Source organism: Drosophila ananassae, chromosome XL (genome assembly GCF_017639315.1).
Source record: "Drosophila ananassae strain 14024-0371.13 chromosome XL, ASM1763931v2, whole genome shotgun sequence".
Classification (NCBI taxonomy): domain Eukaryota; kingdom Metazoa; phylum Arthropoda; class Insecta; order Diptera; family Drosophilidae; genus Drosophila; species Drosophila ananassae.
This window is the reverse complement of record NC_057931.1, coordinates 18,579,005-18,600,744: the sequence shown is the minus strand read 5'-3', so window position 1 is coordinate 18,600,744 and position 21,740 is coordinate 18,579,005. Positions and strand designations below refer to the sequence as shown.

Below are 21,740 nucleotides of genomic sequence, written 5' to 3'. Positions count from 1 at the left end.
ACATCAGCAGGTCATTCAACGAATACCCAAAGGTGGTGGCAGCAGATCCATCAGAAACAACCCGAGCTTGGTTGTTGAACTGTCCCTCTTCAAAACGCATTGATGCGGTAGGTCGCATTAGCCTGGTCTGGAGGCATATGCCCCAACTCCAAATACTCCTTTATTAACGCAGCATACTGATCCATCAATTAAGTCTGACGGCAAGCTTCCTTTCGAGGGAGAAAAATCGCCGCACGGCTTGAAAGTAGAATTCATCTAGTAACTCCGAGCTGCCTTTCAACGGAACCCTTCAGTTGTTTCAGTTGTTTTTATACCCTTTTATAATTTTAATCATAAGTGTGCAACGGAGTGAAGGAGACATCTCCGACCCTATAAAGTATGTATATTCTTTATCAAGATCACCTCCCGAGTCGATATAAGCATGTCCGTCTGTCTGTTCCTACGCAAACTAGTATCTCAGTTTTAAAGCTATCGTCTTTAAACTTTGCACACACCTTTCTTTCCTCTGCAGGCTCTATATAAGTCGGAACGGCCGGAATCTGTCGACTATATCTTATAAGCCATATAACTGATTGATCGAAAAAGCCATAACTTCGTTGTTTTTAAAGTTAGAGGGATGGGACTTTTTATGGATTCCTCTTTGGGCAAAATAATTCGATATGCGGCATATGAGGCATCGGCCGACTATATACGATCCGCTATATATTTAATAATATAAGATGCGTGTCGCCACCTAGCGGACTGCGTCTCAACTGTAAGGGTATAAAAACTTCGGCTCCGTCCGAAGTTAGCTTTCCTTTCTTGTTTTGTTAAATTTTAAAGTTTTAAGGGATGGGCAATGATGGAGATACATTTTTTTTTAAATTTATATGTTTTAGGCTTTGGGCAATGATGGTCATCTTTTGGTTTTTTAATTTTTTTATTTTTAAGGCTTGAAGAATCATGTATCTCGAAAAGTAAATGTTATTTTAAAATTTTGAAAGATGGTCATTGTTTATCACACTAATGGAAAACGAATTTAAAAGTTTTTTTTTTTAAATTTTTCTTTACCTGTCCAAAAATAAACCAATACTTAATACCTAAATTTTTTAAAAATTAAAAGTTGTTTCTAAATTCTTAAAGATGACCATTGGTGGTCAAACGCGTTTATTTCGATATTAAAAAAAAAAAAAACAAAAAAGGAAAGCTTACTTATATATATAGTTATGTATAGTATATAGTTGGCCGATCCTTATGAGAATTTCACCATCAAATCAGTTTTCTACAAAAAATGTTGGAGCTCTAAGCATCTTTAAAACTAGCAAGGTTGTGCCATTTCCGATCCTTCAGTTATATGGCAGCTATAGGATATAGTCGGTCGATCCTCATAAAATTTCAGATTATTCAGAAAATCAGTTTATTTTGCCCAAAATGGAATCTGTACCAAGTTCCAAGTCTTTCTTACTTAAAAAAAAAACCAAAGTTATGCCCATTCCGATCTTCCTATGACAGCTATAGGATATAGTCGGCCCATCCTTAAAAATTGTGTAGATAAGATATTTGGTATGGGGTCATTCAAGTATTATGTGATACTTATTTCTGGTTTATTCACCTCCCTCCCCCCCTACAATGAGAACGCATGCTATGAACAAAACCCCCCCTATGAAACACGTGATATATTGAAACGGCCCCTAATAATATAACATACCGTGGGAAACCAAATGTAACATGTGTGGAAATCCCAAACCTCTAACTTAAATATGTACTACCTGTTAAAAAAATAAGGATGTGTGAAAAGTTTCAACTCGATAGCTCTAAAACTGAGAGACTAGTTTGCGTAGAAGCCAACAGACAGACGGACAGACACGCCCAACCTAGGTTGCTCAGATGAGCCTACTAATAGGATGCGACGCCAACGCCCATCACCTTCAATGGGGAAGCACTGACACAAACGATAGGAGTTTGTCGATCTTCGATTTCACCCTAAGCTCTAAACTCCTCCTAACAGAGGCTCAATGCCCACTTTTTTCGTCAAAAACAGGAGAGAAGTCTGTTCAGTTACCGAGCGTTTTCGGGAGCTATATTCAATGTTCTAAATATTGGCTTTAGCAAAAACAAGCACAGTTCAATTTCATATAATTTATTGAAAATGTTTTGGCTTTCTACAAAGTGATATATGTCTAGATGCGACTGCGAGAGGGTGAAGACCTAATTAGGAACAAGACGCGGGAGCGCGGCTCAACGCTAGATGCTGCGGAGCGATCGAGAGAGACCGGGAGAGAGCGAGACAAACGCTAGTGTATGACGGCAGATGCAGGTGGCCGATCGAATGACATACTCCCCCCGTTGGAAGATGGGCTCATAAAGGGCCAGCAAACACAATTTGTTGACTGCCCGCCTCGTAGCTCTGGACGCATTCCTCAGCAGCGCCACCCGTCACCCTCGCCAGGGGCCACTTCATTGGAGGCAAGTTTTCGTCCTTCACCAGCACGATGTCATTTACTGCTATGACTTGACCAGGGATGCGCCATTTGGACCGTTGCTGCAACAGCGTTAAATACTCTTCCTTCCATCTGGACCAGAAACACTGCTGAAGAAAGACGCCGCGTTGCCAAGCATTTAGATTGGCAACCGATTTATGTTGAGTTTCGTCAGGTCTGGCTCACTGAAACTAGAAGGAGGCCCTCCGTGCAGAAAATGATTAGGAGTCAGGACATTCAGATCAGCAGGATTTTCAGAGTGAGGGACTAATGGCCTCGAATTAATCACTGCAGCAATATTGTACACCAGCGTCTGCAATCGTCGGCCTTTAGTACAGCCGAGCCCACGACCCTATAAAAAAAATGCTTCTCACAAGCCGCCAAAGTGGGGAGTACCGGGAGGGATAAACTTCCACGTAATGGATTCTGGAAGGCAAAAATCCAAGACAGCTCTCTGGTGCTCGTCTCTAAGAAATATTCTTTTTAATTCGCTCAACTGATTTTTGGCTCCAACGAAATTGGTGGCGTTGTCGGACCAGATCTGTCGAGGCTTCTTCCTGATACAAATCAGGAAACCTCCTCAGTGCATGCAGAAAGGCGGCGGTGGAAAGATCCCTCACCAGCTCTAAATGGACGGCCTTTGTCGTGAAACAAATGAAGACGCTAATGTAACATTTTATGGGAGCCTTGTTGCGAACCTCCAACCTATAGAAGAAGGGACCGCAAAAATTGAAGCCGGTTACATCGAAGACTTGATAAGCTTCCACTCTCTCCTTCGGAAGATCGCCAATTACATGCTCCAACAAACGAGGTTTCATCCGAAAGCATCTCACACATTTATTTGTCGCCTTGAGCACAGTTTTTCTCCCCCCAATCGGCCAATACTGAGAACGTATCATCGCCAATAACGATCGAGGTCCAGCGTGCAGGTTGCGCTCATGAAAGCTAAGGATTATGCTTCGCGTTAACGGATGGCTCCTGGGCAAAATTACTGGGTGACGACCATCGTAATCCAAGGATGAATTCTTGAGACGCCCGTGGACTCGAAGCAATCCAAACTGATCAAAAAAAAAAGGCAACGTCCTTATTTCATCACCCAAATGAGCGCGCTGAACTGCCCACAAAAAAATGCGAGTCCCCGCCTTGAGATCATGAACGGTAATTCCTTTATGCCGAACCCGTCTGCCAAACTTATAGACGTAAGCAAACACTCGCTGAAGAGCTGGAAAGGAGTTCACGTACTTAGATGTCGCCACGTTGTCTGTATATGGCGACTTCACTAATAAAACTGAAGGGCGAAGCTCTAACGCTGGCTTCTCGACTACTACCGTCACAGGCCAGTGCTCCTGTGTCTTTAACAGATAGTGCGGACCCTGACACCATAACGTGGATCCGATCAACTCAGTAGGAAGGGCTCGACGAGACAAGATATCTGCTGGATTTTCCAACGTAGGCACATATCGCCACTCCGTGGAACTTGTCAGATTTTGGATGGTTGACACGCGGTTAGCAACAAAAACATTAAACCTGGCAGGCTCATCTCGAATCTACGATAACACGGTTGAAGAGTCGCACCAACAAAAATACTTTGCTCTGTAAACGCCTAGACTATGAACCTCTTCCATCATTCACGCCAACAACTCAGCTCCAGCCAGCTACAACTTCGGCACAGTTAACTTCTTAAGAGACGATACTCGAGATTTCGCACATAGAAGGCGGCTCTCAGCCCCTGGCGACCTGGAAACTATGTAGACACATGCTCCGTAGGCTTCAATGCTGGCGTCACAAAATCCATGAATCTCCACAAGTGCTCCAGACGTAAGTGCCAGCCGAGGAAATTCTGCACGTTGGGTGGGACTGAAGCTCCGGCAGATCTCTTGCCACTCGGTGTAAAAACCCTGAGGTTAGCTTTCATCCCAAGAAAGATGCTCTCGGCACAGCTTCTGCAAGAATATTTTTGCTTTAGTAACCACTGGACCAACAAGGCCAAGTGGATCGTATAACCGCGCTATTGATGACAGGACAGAATATCGAAGTAAGATTTCGGATCCCACTGGAAAGTCTTCCACCTCGTCCTTAGCCAATTGGTGCATCGCTCGCACGGATAGATAGGACGCAGGCTTTGTTTCATATGTAACAGTGTCCAACTTATATGTTTGTAGCTCCTCCAGAGTGCACTGCAAGAAGCTGTCAGACGACGCCATCCTCACACAACACTACATCTTACAAATGTCGCCAGTCGGCGCTACCGGATGCGAACGAAACCTCAACAGGATGTGAAAAAGCTTAGGTTGGATGACCGGCCCAGCCATTAATATGTCATTCAAAGAATAACCGGAGGTGGTAACAGCAGAACCGTCGAACTCCACTCTAAGTGTCGTCGTGGTGCGGTCCTTCTTTAGCACACAGTGATGTGGCAGAAAATATTTGCAATCTCGATACAACTCCGGCGGAACCAGGGACATATGACCTAGGTTAAGATACTCCTTTATGAATGCCGAATACTGAGTGCGCAGTTCGGGCTGATGAGACAGTTTCCACTCCAACGACTGGAAGCGACGTAGAGCCTGTGAGTACGAATCACCCAATAAACCGGAGTTGTGTTTAATTGGTAACCTGACTGAGAGCAATACAAACGCTAGTGTATGACGGCACATGCAGGTGGCCGATCGAATGCACGAGAGCGAGCGACGTGAACATAACTATAAAAGAAAGTGACGTCACGAGCTCAATAAATTATTGCCGGCCAAACTTCTTTCCGGCGGCTGCTTGACCCGCCATACTCCCCCCGTTGGAAGATGGGCTCATAAAAGGCCAGCAAACACAATTTGTTGACTGCCCGCCTCGTAGCTCCGGACGCAGTCCTCAGCAGCGCCACCCGTCACCCTCGCCAGGGGCCACTTCATTGGAGGCAAGTTTTCGTCCTTCACCAGCACGATGTCATTTACTTCTATGACTTGACCAGGGATGCGCCATTTGGACCGTTGCTGCAACAGCGTTAAATACTCTTCCTTCCATCTGGACCAGAAACACTGCTGAAGAAAGACGACGCGTTGCCAAGCATTTAGATTGGCAACCGATTTATGTTGAGTTTCGTCAGGTCTGGCTCACTGAAACTAGAAGGAGGCCCTCCGTGCAGAAAATGATTAGGAGTCAGGACATCCAGATCAGCAGGATTTTCAGAGTGAGGGACTAATGGCCTCGAATTAATCACTGCAGCAATATTGTACATCAGCGTCTGCAATCGTCGGCCTTTAGTACAGCCGAGCCCACGACCCTATAAAAAAAATGCTTCTCACAAGCCGCCAAAGTGGGGAGAACCGGGAGGGATAAACTTCCACGTAATGGATTCTGGAAGGCAAAAATCCAAGACAGCTCTCTGGTGCCCGTTTCTAAGAAATATTGTTTTTAATTCGCTCAACTGATTTTTGGCTCCAACGAAATTGGTTGCGTTGTCGGACCAGATCTGTCGAGGCTTCTTCCTGATAGAAATAAACCTCCTCAGTGCATGCAGAAGGCGGTGGTGGACAGATCCCTCACCAGCTCTAAATGGACGGCCTTTGTCGTGAAACAAATGAATACGCTAATGTAACATTTTATGGGAGCCTTGTTGCGAACCTCCCAACTATAGAAGAAAGGACCGCAAAAATTGATGCCGGTTACATCGAAGACTTGATAAGCTTCCACTCTCTCCTTCGGAAGATCGCCAATTACATGCTCCAACAAACGAGGTTTCATCCGAAAGCATCTCACACATTTATTTGTCGCCTTGAGCACAGTTTTTCTCCCCCCAATCGGCCAATACTGAGAACGTATCATCGCCAATAATGATCGAGGTCCAGCGTGCAGGTTGTGCTCATGAAAGCTAAGGATTATGCTTCGCGTTACCGGATGGCTCCTGGGCAAAATTACTGGGTGACGACCATCGTAATCCAAGGATGAATTCTTGAGACGCCCGTGGACTCGAAGCAATCCAAACTGATCCAAAAAAAGGAATAACGAACTCATCGAACTGGAGAAGGCAACCATTCCCTTTGTCTGCAACGTCCTTATTTCATCACCCAAATGAGCGCGCCAGTCAGCGCTACCGGATGCGAACAAAACCTCAACAGGATGTGAAAAAGCTTAGGTTGGATGACCGGCCCAGCCATTAATATGTCATTCAAAGAATAACCGGAGGTGGTAACAGCAGAACCGTCGAACTCCACTCTAAGTTTCGTCGTGGTGCTGTCCTTCTTTAGCACACAGTGATGTGGCAGAAAATATTTGCAATCTCGATGCAACTCCGGCGGAACCAGGGACATATGACCTAGGTTAAGATACTCCTTTATGAAGGCCGAATACTGAGTGCGCAGTTCGGGCTGATGAGACAGTTTCCATTCCAACGACTGGAAGCGACGTAGAGCCTGTGAGTACGAATCACCCAATAAACCGGAGTTGTGTTTAATTGGTAACCTGACTGTATAGGCACTACCTTCTAACCGCACGAAGTTTTTAACAAAGTGACTCTCGCAATCCAGTTCGTCCTTTGACGCCTTCACAATCGGATCGGTGCAGGTTTCCACTTCCCAGAACTGTCGAAGAAGTTGATCGAGCCGCTCATCTAAAGGCCCCTTTGGGCAGATCAGTCTCGACCGGTCAGCAGCCATGAGAGCCTTGCCATTGTCAGGACCTCCGCCTCCACAAACAACCCAACCGAGCCGAGTTTTTTGGATTGAGGGCAAACCAGGAGACAAATGAATTTGCGCGACACAAAGCAGCTCGTAAAATAATCCAGCTCCAATTAGCAAGTCAACTCGCTGCGGCTGGAGAAAATGAGGATCTGCTAGCTTTACATTGGCAGGATTTTTCCAAGAGCTGACGTCTAATGTAAAATTGGGCTGAAGGTCAGTGATGTTGGAGGCTACGATCGCAGTTACTTGCGCCGAGTAGTCAGAGCATTGGGATTGCAAGCTGACTTGCACAGAAAACCCATCAGTAGAAAACCCTGCGTCACGTATGCCGGATACAGAAACCCGAGACCTTATCTTGCGCAGCTGCAGCTGGTTCGCCAGCCTTGAGGTGACTAGATGCACCTGCGAACCAGAATCGAGCAGCGCTCGGCAGGGAAGTAGAACTCCGGAGCGGTTCCTGACCAAAATATTGGCAGTGGCTAGCAGCACCACATCATCAAAACGTTCCTTGGCTACAAGAGACTTAACGGGAGCGGACGCTGACCGAAAAACAGCGTCGCTAGATGCAGAAACCTCGGGAGAGGAGTGTTGGCCTTGAGCTGGCGAATTTCCACCAAAATGCAGCAAATTATGATGCCTCAGGCGGCAAGCTTAAAAACCTTGGGCAGGAGTTTATTATGTGAGAATGGCCATCACAAATCATGCATGCGGACGAGTTGGTAATCACAAATGAAGAGTTACCTGGATGAAAATTACCTGGATTCCTAACTTTTGCGCTTAGGGGACTTAATTGGGATGCAAATCTTTACCTCCCTTCTTATCGTAGTAGACTTTTACTAATCAACTTACCATCATTAACAAACTGTAGAACGATGCTGGGTGTCATGTTTCTATACAATCTTATTTATGGAAATATAGACAGCCAGCATATACTAACACGTTTAAATTTTAACGTTCCTAGTAGAAGGACTAGAAACTTTCGTCCTCTACTCCTCAGCCATTGTAGTTCGACATATGCCCAACACGATCCGTTCAGGGTATTATGTTCGGACTACAATGGTCTCTACCACATCTTGTCACCTTGCTCTACTAACAATCTTAAATCGCTTATATCGCTTAAACCGCCTTATCTGTGCAACACTCTTCCTCGTGATATCTTTCTCCTACTTTTCGCTTAACTATCTCGGATCTATTCCCGCGATTCGAGCCGTACGTCACGCGGCAGCGTCCCTCGGTCGGTTGGACAGGAGGTGGCCTGTACGTATGCAGTGGGAACCGCGCAAAAAAAAAGTCTACGCCAGCCTACCGCAAGGTTTGGTGCATACGATGTCGTCGGCAAATCCATGCTCTCCAAAGTCCGGCATCTCTGCTCTAGAGCAGAGCATCTCTGCTCTGCTTTTGTCCCTGAGCTCCAACGATCGAACAGTCTCCAAGGTAGATTCACGAAGGCAGGACAGCAACCGTTGAAGCTTCTCGACCCGACTGATGAATGGGTTTGTGTCCACCATGGTCGAGAACAGTGACCGAAATTCAAGCCACTCCGCATAACCTCAACTATAAGTGGGCAGTGGCAGTGGCGGCAAAGCCTGAAAGGTTCTGCCAAACGATGGATCGAAATTGGTGACAGAAGATGCGTTGATCAGCGTCGAACTCGCCGGCAACAAACTGGAGCGCCTCATAATCTCCTGATCCAGGATTAAACGTGCCTCCCTCGCCGCATCGTTGAAGTTGACGCGCAGCTCGCTCCTGAGTTCTGCAACATCCATCTCGGACAGCTCCTTATGTGTGCTCTTGAAATCCGCAACGATTCCCTCCAATTCGCTGAGCCGCACATTTAACATCGCCTCCGGAAATGTCTCCACTGATTTCAAGGAGGATAACAATCCTTGACGATCCTCAAAAAGGACAGCTGCACTTTGGCTCAGGAATACTTTCCTTCCCGCAGAGGCACAATCGAAAAACGGATTCATTTTCGCAACAAAAAATTTATTTTATTTGGTCTATTTATTGTCACCTCACGACCCACTGTGCCACTTCTATATAACGGGGTAATATATGTATGAGCGATTGTAGCACTCTGCAAACAGCGTATGTATGTATGTCAACAGATGCTAATATTTTGCGCACAAATCACAAACCGAATAATGTTTTTTAATTTGTTTATGTTTATATGTTTTAAGCCGCGCAGCTCAAATTTTCAACGGAAAATAATTTAACAACTCATTTTCCTATGCACAATCACGTCGGGGTTCACCAAATGTTCGGTTACCGAACGTTTTCGGAAGCTATATTCAATGTTCTAAATATTGGCTTTAGTAAAAACAAGCACAGTTCAATTTCGTATAATTTATTGAAAATGTTTTGGCTTTATACATAGTGATATATGTATACATGCGACTGCGAGAGGGTGAAGACCAAATTAGGAACAAGAGCGCGGCTCAACGCTAGATGCTGCGGAGCGATCGAGAGAGCCCGGGAGAGAGCGAGACAAACGCTAGTGTATAACGGCAGATGCAGGTGGCCGATCGAATACACGAGAGCGAGCGACGCGAACATATATAAAAAAAAAAGTGACGTCACGAACTCAATAAATAATTGCCGGCCAAACTTCTTTCCGGCAGCTGCTTGACCCGACAAAGCCCTTGACATAACCCTATACTCGTACTCCCTATCTGACACAGTCATCAGCTAAAGGGCCCTCATCAGCTAAAGGGCCTTTAAGCAAGCAGTACGCAAACCTAGGAAGGCTAACTAGGAGCTGTACAAAAGATTCTAGACAGATCCCAAGAGAAACAGGGATTTTTGAGACTTATGTGGGACTTAACGCCATGGTAGAAAAACTTACAGTGCCATGAACCAAGGTGTACCACAAGACCTGTCCCACTGCACCCCCAAGGACTATATACCTATAAGTCTCTCGTCCTTTCTTCTTAAGATAATGGAGATGCTCTTTAGTCTCCATCTCCACCTGACCATAAATCCAAACCACATCTCATCCGATCCAAAGGCCGATCCACAGAGACAGCCTTAAACGAGATTACCATGATCACCAAAAAACAACATCCTGCCATGCTCAATCATCGACTCATTGACGGGACTTGGAATAAACGATCGATCAGTTCACCTAATATGGCAGATCCTGGTCAATCTCCTAGTCCTGGCGAATCTATTCGAAGATACGTCAAGTGGGGCACCCCGCAAGGAGGTGTACTCTCCCCACTACGATGGAACGTGGCGGTTAACAACCTACTTCGGTCCCTAGAAGGTTGCGTCTGCAAAATCATTGCGTTCGCAGACGATGTTGCTATCCTCTTTGTAGAGAAATTCTCGGTAACGCTGTGCGACCTTCTGATAGAGAAGCTGGGAGTGCTCTCAGCATAGGAACTTAAGTGCTCGTTCTGTTTACTAGGAAGTATAAAATAAATTTTAAGCTTCCGAAGCTTCTAAGGGAATATCTAACCCTGAGTTGAAGTGTAAAATACCTTGGCATAACTCTAGACAGGAAACTGGACTGCAAGGTCAACACCATAGATAGGGTAAATAAAGCGGCAATTACGCTTTATACCTGCCGCAAAGCGGTAGGCCTGAACTGCGGAAAATCCCCGAAGATAGGCAGATGGTTATATACGGCGATAATTCTATTTTATAGAGTTGCAGTCTGGTGGCCTGTCCTGATTAACTCCTTATTAACTCCTTAGAAAAATTCAGGAGGACGCAGCGCATAGCGGAGGTCTGCATCATAGGCAGTCTGCGTACTTCGCTCAGTGACGCCCTAGACTTCCTAGACCTGCTACCAGCGGAATTTATGGGGATTAAGCTTCCCACATTATCGGCAATTAGACTGCGTGAGGCGAACCTAGGCGAAGCAGGACTAGTTTTGGCCCACCATAAACTACAAAGTCGCCATTCCCTCTAGGGAGGAGTACGATACGAAAAAACCTGGACCAGACGGTTCCCTTCACATCTACACCATGACATTCACCTTAAATGGATACCCGGTCATAGGGATCACGTCCTCTTATGCTATTGCCCGGCACTTGGGCGAAACAGACTAAAACTCTGTAAATCCGCTGAACTGATGGACCTCGGCGATCTCACGGAGATCTCTTTGCGTGGTCATCAGGAAAGCTGATTGGGACCACCAGCCACGTCGGGAAGGATAGGCATATAGGCACTACGGATAGACGGGAAGAGGGGGATACTTAGCTGAATCCCTGGCCTCAACGGTAACACAAGGAGCCCTAGCGGCCCAAGTGGATGTGGTGGCCTTAGTCCATCACATCGCCGCCTCAACCTAACCTAAGCAGTTGTTGCGACAGGTATAAGTCACCCGTAATGGATACACCAAATTCACATATTTGGCTGTGCAAATTAGACTCATTACACAGGCCGACAATTATCAACTTTTTTTTTCTCCACGCATAATTTTACCTGATCCATAATCTTTAGGCTCCCCTGAACCAAAGTCCAGAACAAACATAGGTTCCATCACCCACAGTTTCCGCGGTACACCTAAAAGAAGAATTTTCTCAAATTTTTCCATATATTGAATTGTGTAGGCCGTATAATGGCGATGACCATCATGGTTTTCAGTGCATATCATTTTCAAAATGTATGTGTACCAATTAAAATAAAAAAATGACATCCAGCAGTTACCATATCTTTGGAATACTCATCCAAAGTTCAAATCTCCGATTTTTTTACGTCAAGAGGGGCACCCCGCAAGCAGGTGTACTCTCCTCACTACTATGGAACGTTTCGGTTAACAACATACTGCGATCCCTAGAAGGTTGCCGCTGGAAAATCATTGCGTTCTCAGACGATTTTGCTATCCCCTAGGGGATGTAGAGAAATTCTCTACATCTACTAAATTCTGGGAGTGCTCTCAGCATAGGGACATAAGAGCTCGTTCTGTTTACTAGGAAGTACAAAATACAAAGTTTGAAGCTTCCGAAGCTCCTAGGGGAATCTCTAACCCTGAGTTGAAGTGTAAAATACCTTGGCATAACTCTAGACAGGAAACTGGACTGGAAGTTCAACACCGTAGATAGGGTAAATAAAGCGGCAATTACGCTCTATACTTGCCGCAAAACGGTAGGCCTGACCTGGGAAAATCCCCGAAGATAGGCAGATGGTTATATACGGCTATAATTCTCCAGCAGTTATCAATCTTTGGAATACTTATCCAAAATTAAAATCTCCGGTTTTTTTATTTATTTATTTTTGAGCTTCTATGATTTTTCCCCAAACATTTTTCTATTGAAAAAAAATTAAAATCTTATTAAAATCTGTAGATCATACTAAAGGTGGGCATGGGCTGAATTTTTCGACACGGCCCAACACGACACGACTGCTTAGTTTTTTTAACACGCACGGCCAAAAATTTTGCCAACACGGCCCAACACGGCCCAACACAAAAAATAATATTTACATTATAAAAAAATTTTTTTTTCTCGAAATTTCTAGAAAATACAAAATTGTTAATGCTTTGTGTTTTGTCGTGTTTTGGAAGGTCGGCACGAAAACGCACGCACGCGTGTTAAATTTTAATTTTCAACACGAACACGCGTGCGCACGCGTGCCACGACGAAAACACGAGCCCATGCCCACCTCTAGATCATACCATGTTTTAATTTTGGATTTAAGAGAAAGCTGGAAATAGTTTTATTGAATTTATTATTGTTAGTTAAACAAGATTTTTTTCAAATATATATGAGTTTTTAATCTCATATTTTTAAAAAGTCATGGCTAGTCACGGATAGTGAAACGCAACAAAAACAAAATCTATAAAAACATGTTAAAAGAAAACAAGAAGCGAAAACTTACTAAAGGCATTTTTCTTTGAGCTCTTAGTTTTAAAGCTGCCGACTTCAAGCGATTTCAGTATACAAGTCGGATTCCACGTGGGAAGAAATAATCCGATCTTTCAAGTGTAAGGCCGGTCGGGCGACTATATCTTACAGCTGCACCATTATTTCAAAAGATGCTTGGAGTTGTATCGAACATTTTTCCGAACAACCAAATTTCTCCCAAACCATTTAACTTTCGGCAAATGTTTGGATAAAAATGCTTTAATGAAAACAATATCTTTATTAAGTATATCAATTATCAATTAGCAATCTAAGGAATGCTACTCATCGTCTCGTGGTCTGCCGTCTACATTTTATTATAATAAGTAAATTAGATAGTAAAATTCTCACAACGGTTAGTACCCTATACTGTATCCGAAATATACACATATACACATAGCCACATGGTAACCTGGTTTGAAAAAAGCATTTATTAAATGGTTTGTTTTCTTCTTTTTTTTTTATGTATTCTCTATCATTCTTTTCTATGTTTCATATCCAGATATCCAACATACATCATCAACATCAGTAGCTACATTATATCCGATCTGAAAAATTTTTAAGCTTGAAAACTCAGCTTAGTAAGCTACAGACTACAGTAGCTTTTATAGTCACCGAGTAAAATAAATCTCCAATTTTTAAAAATTTATTTTTGGGCTTCAATAAATTGACCAGAAAAAGAGAAGAAGGAAGTCCAGTTTGCAATAAAGGAATTTCTATAATGTGCGTAAGAGCCCAATAATAATGAAGTTGGTGATATTACGCATGAAAAACTTTTTCTGTTTGCTACTATCATACTTACCACATCTATTATTTGCATAAGCGTAAGTCCGAAACTAAGCTGGAGGGGATCGGATTCATTAACGACAGGTCTTTCTAAGCTGTTGTAGTTATCAAGAAGGGCGTGTAACAATCTCTTTTCGTGGGGCCCAGCAATGCTCGAAGCTAAAATTTAAAACAAATTAAGAGTTTAGGTTAACTGCATCATTACGGCTTGGTTATTAATAAGTGGAAAAATATTTTAGTATTTTAATATGCGCCTTTTATACATTTTAGGGGAATTTTTATACCCTTGCAGAGGGTATTATAATTTTGGTCAAAAGTGTGCAACACAGTGAAGGAGACATCTCCGACCCTATAAAGTATATATATTCTTAATCAGGATCACCTCCTGAGTCGATATGAGCATGTCCGTCTTTCCGTCTGTCTATTCTACGCAAACTAGACTCTCAGTTTTAGAGCTATCGAGTGGAAACTTTGCACACATCCTTCTTTTCCTTGCCGGTAGTATATAAGTCGGAACGGCCGGGATCGGTCGACTATATCGTATAGATTCCATATAACTGATTAATCGGAAAAGCCATAACTTTGGTGTTTTTTAAGTTAGAGCGTTGGGACTTTCCACACATGTTATTTTTAGCCAAAATATGTAAAAATATTCATAAGGATTTCATAAGGATCGAATAAGGATAGGACAGGACATAAGGATAAGACTATAACCTATAGCTCTCATAGAACGACCGGAATTGGCATAACTTTGGAGTTTTACTGTACTTACTGTGCCCAGTTTATAAAGAGCTAAAATATCGTATGAATACAAAAAAACCTTTACAACAACGTTCGTTTGCCAATCACACTAACCACCAAACCACCACGGCATCTTTGACCACACCTGTTTCTTTCTCTAGCGCTCTACGATGGCCAGGACTACTAAATAGTGTAGGTTCAGTACCACTGGAACCTGAAACTATAGGATATCCACCTCCGCCTACGGGTACAACAAGGAAAAGAGTAGGCCAAGAATATGCAACCCCCGAAATAAAGGGTATCGAAGGAATGTTGCCCACACTTATAAGTTTAATGGTCACAATGCAAAATATATTATATTGCATTGTGACCATTAAAAATTGCAAGAGCTCTTGCGAAACCAAAATCGACTAATGAAGCTTTTTCAAAGCGCAAAAATGAACTTAAGACATTTCTTGATGAAAATAATATCGATATTATGCTCCTCTCCGAAACTCACCTAACGAACAAAAACAACTTCTATCTGACGGGCTATATATTTCATGCAACAAATCATCCAGATGGGAAGGGTCATGGAGGAACTGGGATCTTCATAAAGCAGCGCATAAAACACCATTCCCTCCAACGAGTAAAACACCATTCCCTCCAACAAATTCTCTGCAGTCAACTTCTATACGAATTCAGACTGTGGGAGGTCATCTAAATCTAGCTGCAATATTCTGCCCATCACGATTCTGCATATCTTATATGGAGTTTATGCAATTCTTTGATTCACTAGGCGATTGGGGTTCTCGCCTAACCAACCCAAAGGGTAGACAAATATACAACTTTGATACAGCCTGGAAATAAACTAGACTTTCTATCACCGGGAAGGCCTACATACTGGCCAGCGGACCCACGGAAGAAGCCAGACCTAATTGACTTTGCGATCACTAGAAAAATTCCACGAAGCATCATTCGAGCCGAACCTTTGGATGACCTATCGTCTGACCATTCAGTTGTCCTTCTTCATCTATTTCAACATGCCGAATTACAAAATAATCAAATTTATCTCACATCAAAAAGGACAAACTGGCTTAGGTACAAAAAGTACATAAGCTCTCATATAAACAGAAGACCGTCAATTAACTGTAGCAAGGACATTCAAGATGCAGTCAACCACCTGGAAGACATGATGACCTCAGCAGCAAAGCTCTCGACTCCTGTGACCACAGAAAAACCTCCATACCCCGCCACAAATTCCTTCCTAGAAAATCTAGTCCGAGAAAAGCGGCAGCTCCGCCGTGAATGGCAAGCACACAGATCCCCTTCTTCAAAGGAAAGGCTAAAAGCAGTGACACGAAGGCTCACAAAGGTTCTACGGAGCAGAGAAGAACTTGCTCTAAAATCATACATAGAACAGCTTTCACCAAAAAGTGTCCTCTATGGAAAGCCCATCCTAACATAAAGCCGCCCATAGAAGCAGATATGCCCCTTTGAAAACCAGATGGATCTTGGGCGCGCAGCGATGAAGAAAAAGCAAGCGTCTTCGCTAGTCACCTTTGTAAAGTTTTTTACTCCAAATCAAGCAGCCTCTCCTTCCATTTTTCCAGAGCTACCAAATCCAGATCCAATTCCGGCTATAGAATTTCAAACAACCGAAATCACTAAGGTCATAAAAGAGCACCTCAAGCCAAATAAGTCTCCAGGGTATGACCTCATTGCGCCGAAAATGATTATGGAGCTCCCTGCGTGCGCCATCAATTATATAAGAAATCTATTTAACTCTATTACAAAGCTTGGCTACTTCCCCCAACAATGGAACAAATCCATTATAATAATGATACCGAAACCAGGGAAAGACAAAGCTTTGGCCTCTTCATATAGACCAATAAGTCTACTTTCATGCTTATGCAAAGCCTTTTGAGAAACTTCTACTACTCCGTATCACGCCTCATATAACTTCGAATAATATAATCCCTGACCATCAGTTTGCCTTCCGAGAAAAGCATGGCACCATAGAGCAGGTGAACCGTATCACATCTGAAATTCGAACCACCTATGAACAGCGAGAATACTGTTCTGCTATATTTCTGGACATATCCCAGGCATTTGACCGAGTCTGGCTGCAAATACTTATGTATAAAATAAAACTATTACTCCCACAAAACTGTCATGAGCTGCTCAAAACATACCTGCTTAATCGTGTGTTCACTGTAAAACACAAAAACTTTACAACAGAAGTGTTCGAAATTAAGGCGGGCGTACCCCAAGGAAGCGTCCTCGGTCCACCCTATATCTTCTATATACAGCAGATATCCCAACAAACCAGCCTCTGTTGCCGATGATACAGCCATACTAAAAAGATCTAAATGCCCGCTGGAGGCATCCAGAAGCCTCTCCTCTCACCTTGCACTAATAGAAAAGTGGATGGCGGACTGGCGTATAAACATAAACGGTGAAAAATCTAAACACATTACCTTTACTTTTAACAGACAAAACTGCCCCGCTCAAACTCTAAACAATACCATAGTCCCCTCTGTGAATGAGGTCACATATCTCGGCGTCCACCTGGACAGGCGTCTTACATGGAAAAAACATATTGAAGCGAATCGGGACCAATTAAGACATAAATCCAGAGGACTGCACTGGCTTATCAATCCTCGTTCCCCACTTCGACTGGAATATAAAGTACTACTCTACAATTCAGTCATAAAGCCTATCTGGAAGTATAGCTCCGAACTTTGGGGCAATGCGAGCAGTAGCAATATAGACGTTATCCAAAGGGCACAGTCTAAAGTGCTCAGAACCATCACAGGAGCTTCATGGTATATTCGCAATGAAGATATCCATAGAGACTTAGGTATACCTCTCGTCAAAGTCGAAAGTTTAAAAAAAAAAAAATATATATGTATGGAAGGCATCCCATCTAGGCGAGGACACTGTGATTTTCAGTGGCACGGACAGGTGATCTAAGCTTAGACTGTTTAATACTTGTGGCGTCTTCAAGTATTGTGGACAGTAAGTTAGAAATACATTTAATATAGATGGTTGCCCATACCCACCTGCTGGAACACAGGTGTTATCTGGAGGATAACTTAAACAGACATTTATGCTATCTAATTAAGCTTTTTGTAAGATGTCCCAAAAGTTTGTTTTGAGACATCACCATTTCCCAATGGAGTTTTCCATTTCCTAATGGTGCTAACTTCCGGACGACTATTTTCTCTAACTTTATTGTAACTGATCTTACTTGGACAATCAGGTGGGCTTCTGACAAATGTAGCATTGAGTAACAGTCGTACTATTTGATTTCTCTTCAGATCATTTAAGGCAGGTTACTATTTGGTTACTATATAATCCACGTAGAGTATAAAAGTATAGTTACATCCGTGCATTAGAGCACATGATTATCCCGCTTAACAGACCGGGACGGCGGGGAATTAACGGGGAATTAATAAATCCAAAAAATAGGGATAAAGTAATATATTAAGTGGAGAATTGCGGCTGATAAGATTATGTAAAAACACGAAATCCATCATGGTTCTACGATAACGACCTACCGGTCAAATTCTCCAAGGAGAAATTGTGTCAGTGGCTCTGATTTTTTATCAGAAAAGTTGGTGTTGAAATCACCGGCCAAAATGAGGGGAATTTCATACAAAATTGTAGTATTATATCTCCGACGAAGTCGAGAACCTTCTTTAGTATATTCTAATAGTACTCTATGAATAAGCTCTTGAATATCCACAACTTTCTGATTCGGTGAAACGTAGATGACTGCCATGACCACCATGATACCATTTTCCATTACACACCGAGCCCCATTAAGGTCCGCAACGCTTGTTTGTCGAACAGAAGTCCTGAAGGTTTTTGGAAATCATCTCGATGTTCGGCGTTACGATTCTAGTTATATCACTCATGTTCTTATATATTGCTACACCCCCTGAACGAACAGTATCACGTTTGAACTGAACGATGCAATGGAAGTGTGGTATATTACATTGCTGACCATTAGCCAACCACGTTTCGCTAAGCAATAAAATGTTGCTCTTCAGTATAACTGCATCATCTAAACAGCGAGACAACTTTTTTATTGCAAATGACATCGACGATAACTTGCGCTCTTGCTTTCAGTGTATTGAAGGATAGCCTCTTGAATTCTGCCAATAACAAAGAAGTTGATGTTGCTTGTCTCTGAATTGTGTTGAGTCATCATGAGGTATAACAATGAATAAACCTTCGATGCTAGTTACACGAGAGAGCGCCACATAAACTAGTTGCTCAGGATGAGTCCCGTCATACTCATAGAAAATTTGATCGAATGTCCCGCCCTGTAAATTGTGAATGGTTAACGTAAAAGCCGAAATTATTGGGAAGTGTTTGCGTTTAACAGTGACTTTCTTGTCCGTTGTCAAAGGTATCGTCGATGTTCTCAATTCAATAGACACAGCAAAAGAACTGACTCTGCTTTGAATTGCTAACCTGGCATTTTTTTCCTCGCTTTTCTACCGACTTTTGGTGAACCAGTGAAAATTCCAGCCAGACTCGGCAAATGTTGTTGTCTTTATTGAAGTCCAGATGAACTAATTTGCCAACTGCCTCATTCACAATTCCATCAGTCACATCAATGTTCGCCGAAACTAAATAATATTTTCCTTTTACGAAAGTTACTTGGTACGGTAGTCTACCGGTATCGATAACTCTCTTTTTGTGCAATCTGACGCGACAAGTAGCTTCTTGTTCAGCCGTGTTAGTTTCCGTGATGATTTCAATTGCTGTTGAAATAACTTTATCGGGATCTCCTTGGAAAATTTCATTGTTGTAGGTATCGACCGCGTGATTTGTGTGGAATAAACGAAAACCGTTAGGGCACAATCTTAGAGCATCTTCTTTCGTGTAAAAGTGATAGAAGCACCTTCTGCTATCGCCGTTTCCTATTTTTGTCAGTATTGAAGAAAATTGCAAATTCGCCTGTATCATAACTTGAGTGAGCTGGTAAAACTTGAGACTTCGCTACAGACGGATCCAACCATTAGTGATCTAATTGGCTTGTATGTTATATTAATGTGGCTCTTACAAGTGGCGCCTGACGTAAGTCCCCAATTAAAAATACGTCTATACCTCCAAAATCCTGATTATGATTTCACGTAATTTGCTTCAGGCGCAAATAAATTTTTGCCAATAATTCTGCACTTATCATGCTGATTTCATCCATAATCAGTAGCCTGATGTATCGAAAAAGCGATCTATATAGATGCAACATCTCTGATGATAGAGGCAACCATTTGGAAATCGAAGTTTTTAGAGCAGTATGCTCTGTTGTACCAACAATTGCCACATCAGCTTTACCAGTAGAAGCGCGAGTTATGTAGGCTTTACAGTTCCCGTCCGTATCACTAAATCTGTTATAGATTTCTATCATAAGTTTGATCACAAAATTATTTCCACTTCCAGCTGGATCAGTCAAAAAAATTTTAAATGGTGAATCATTTGGAGTTTGAAGATGAGATATAATGTTCATTAACAATTCCCTTTGCTTGCTAAATTTTCTTTTTTCTTCGCTATGGCTCCAAGTTTGTTGAATGTTGCATTTTGTATATCAGCATTAATTTCAGAATGAGGATCATTCACTAATCGCTCATAAGCATCAGCTTCGAAGATGACGTTGGCTTCTTCCCTCAACTGCTGCTCTTCTTCATCTTCTATCTAACGCTTTTTAAATTTCAAGAGTCTTCTCAATGTCTAAATTCGATTCAAACTCTTTCTTACGCTCTAAAATCAATTTTTTGCTGTTGTTATCTTCGCTTCTAAATGGAATACGCAATAATACTATTGTTGAGCTATCAGCGTTTTGATAGCGGCCGTATTAATAGACAAGGTTCAATTTTATAATTCAATTTATTATGGGTCAATTTAACCCCAAAACAAATGTCGGGACCGATCCAAAACAATGCCGAATAACAAGTGCCTAAACCTAAGAGCTTGCACAGAAGCTCCACCATAGCTCCATACAAAAGAACCACAAAGCGCATGCGAATCTGGGAGAAACAAAGAATATAGAACAGCTGATAACGGTCAATTAGTGGACCGCTGCGGCTAGTTACACTGAGAGACTTAAATAGAAATAATTATGATATTTGATGCTGGCACAAGTCCCAACATCCTCCCCCCGTTGAATTCCATCTTTCAACAAATCCTTAGGGGCATGGGACAGCTTTATCACATAATATTGCTGATGATCTCAAGGTCCATAATTCTCAGTTGCAGGTTGCCGTGTCCATCCAGATCCAAAGAGCGCTCGAGCCAGGCGTCAATAGAGTGACAAGAGTGGAAGGAAACTTCTTTCCGAAATTGCGCGTAGGCGCACCTTTCGATTGCAGGATCTGGAGCCTTCACGGCTGGAGCAGCAGCCACCTTGGCAGCTGCAGACGGCGGCAGCAGCGATGTAGGTGATCAACGCTCAATTCGTTATATCTATTATATCAAACTCTGGATTTTCGTTCATAACCTGAATAATCTGTCGTTGTAAATTTCTGATGCCTCGATTATGTTTGTTTACGTATTCGACGACGTGAGCAGCACAAGCGTACTCATCTTGAAAGATTTGGAAATTCATATTTGATTGCAGACAATAAAACACAAATGGATAAATTTTATGAGGAGTGTTAATTTCTGTACACTCCAATTTCGCTTCTAAAGAGGTAAAATCACAAGCGTTTGGTGACATAGAATTTCTTTGCATTAAAATCACTTTTTCCGATCAATCTTTGTATTTTACCTGTTCTTACATACCACCTTCGTCTGAACCGCCAACATACTGGCAACATTTGTACGCTATTCGTTTGGTTTTCGATCGTCTGTCTGATGGTGACCAGCTAATAGCTCTGGGTGACTTTAATATCCCAGAACTTATGTGGTCAAATGTTGAAAATTCACCGTCTTTACAGCTTAACTCTTACCAGGACTTCCCTGCGGGCATGTTCGACATGTCACTCGGGCAAATTAACCACGTTAGAAATTCTTTTGCTCAACTGAAGCGACTGTCGACTAATGCTTCGTGTCTGATCCTGATCGAATTACTCTTTCCAGAACTTCGCCCCTTTTGAACCCTAAGGATCCATATCATCCCACTCTTCAGGTTTTAATCGAAAACAATTGCTTAATTGACCTTAAGTCTACACTTAAATTTCATTAAGTTCGTTTCTTTCATAAGGCTGACGTTATGAAATTATGTAAGTTAATTTCGGAAT

The 21,740-nt window shown here is 42.6% G+C and overlaps 1 protein-coding gene across 1 annotated transcript in view; it reads right to left on the bottom strand.

Annotated features, from left to right (window-relative positions):
• LOC6504327 (neuronal acetylcholine receptor subunit alpha-7) overlaps window positions 1-21,740 on the bottom strand; it is a 577,668-nt gene that overhangs the window by 439,984 nt on the left and 115,944 nt on the right. Inside the window, exon 2 of the mRNA XM_032455973.2 lies at window positions 13,784-13,926. Within this exon, the coding sequence (XP_032311864.2) occupies window positions 13,784-13,926 (143 nt within the window). The remainder of the gene's footprint in view (window positions 1-13,783; window positions 13,927-21,740) is intronic.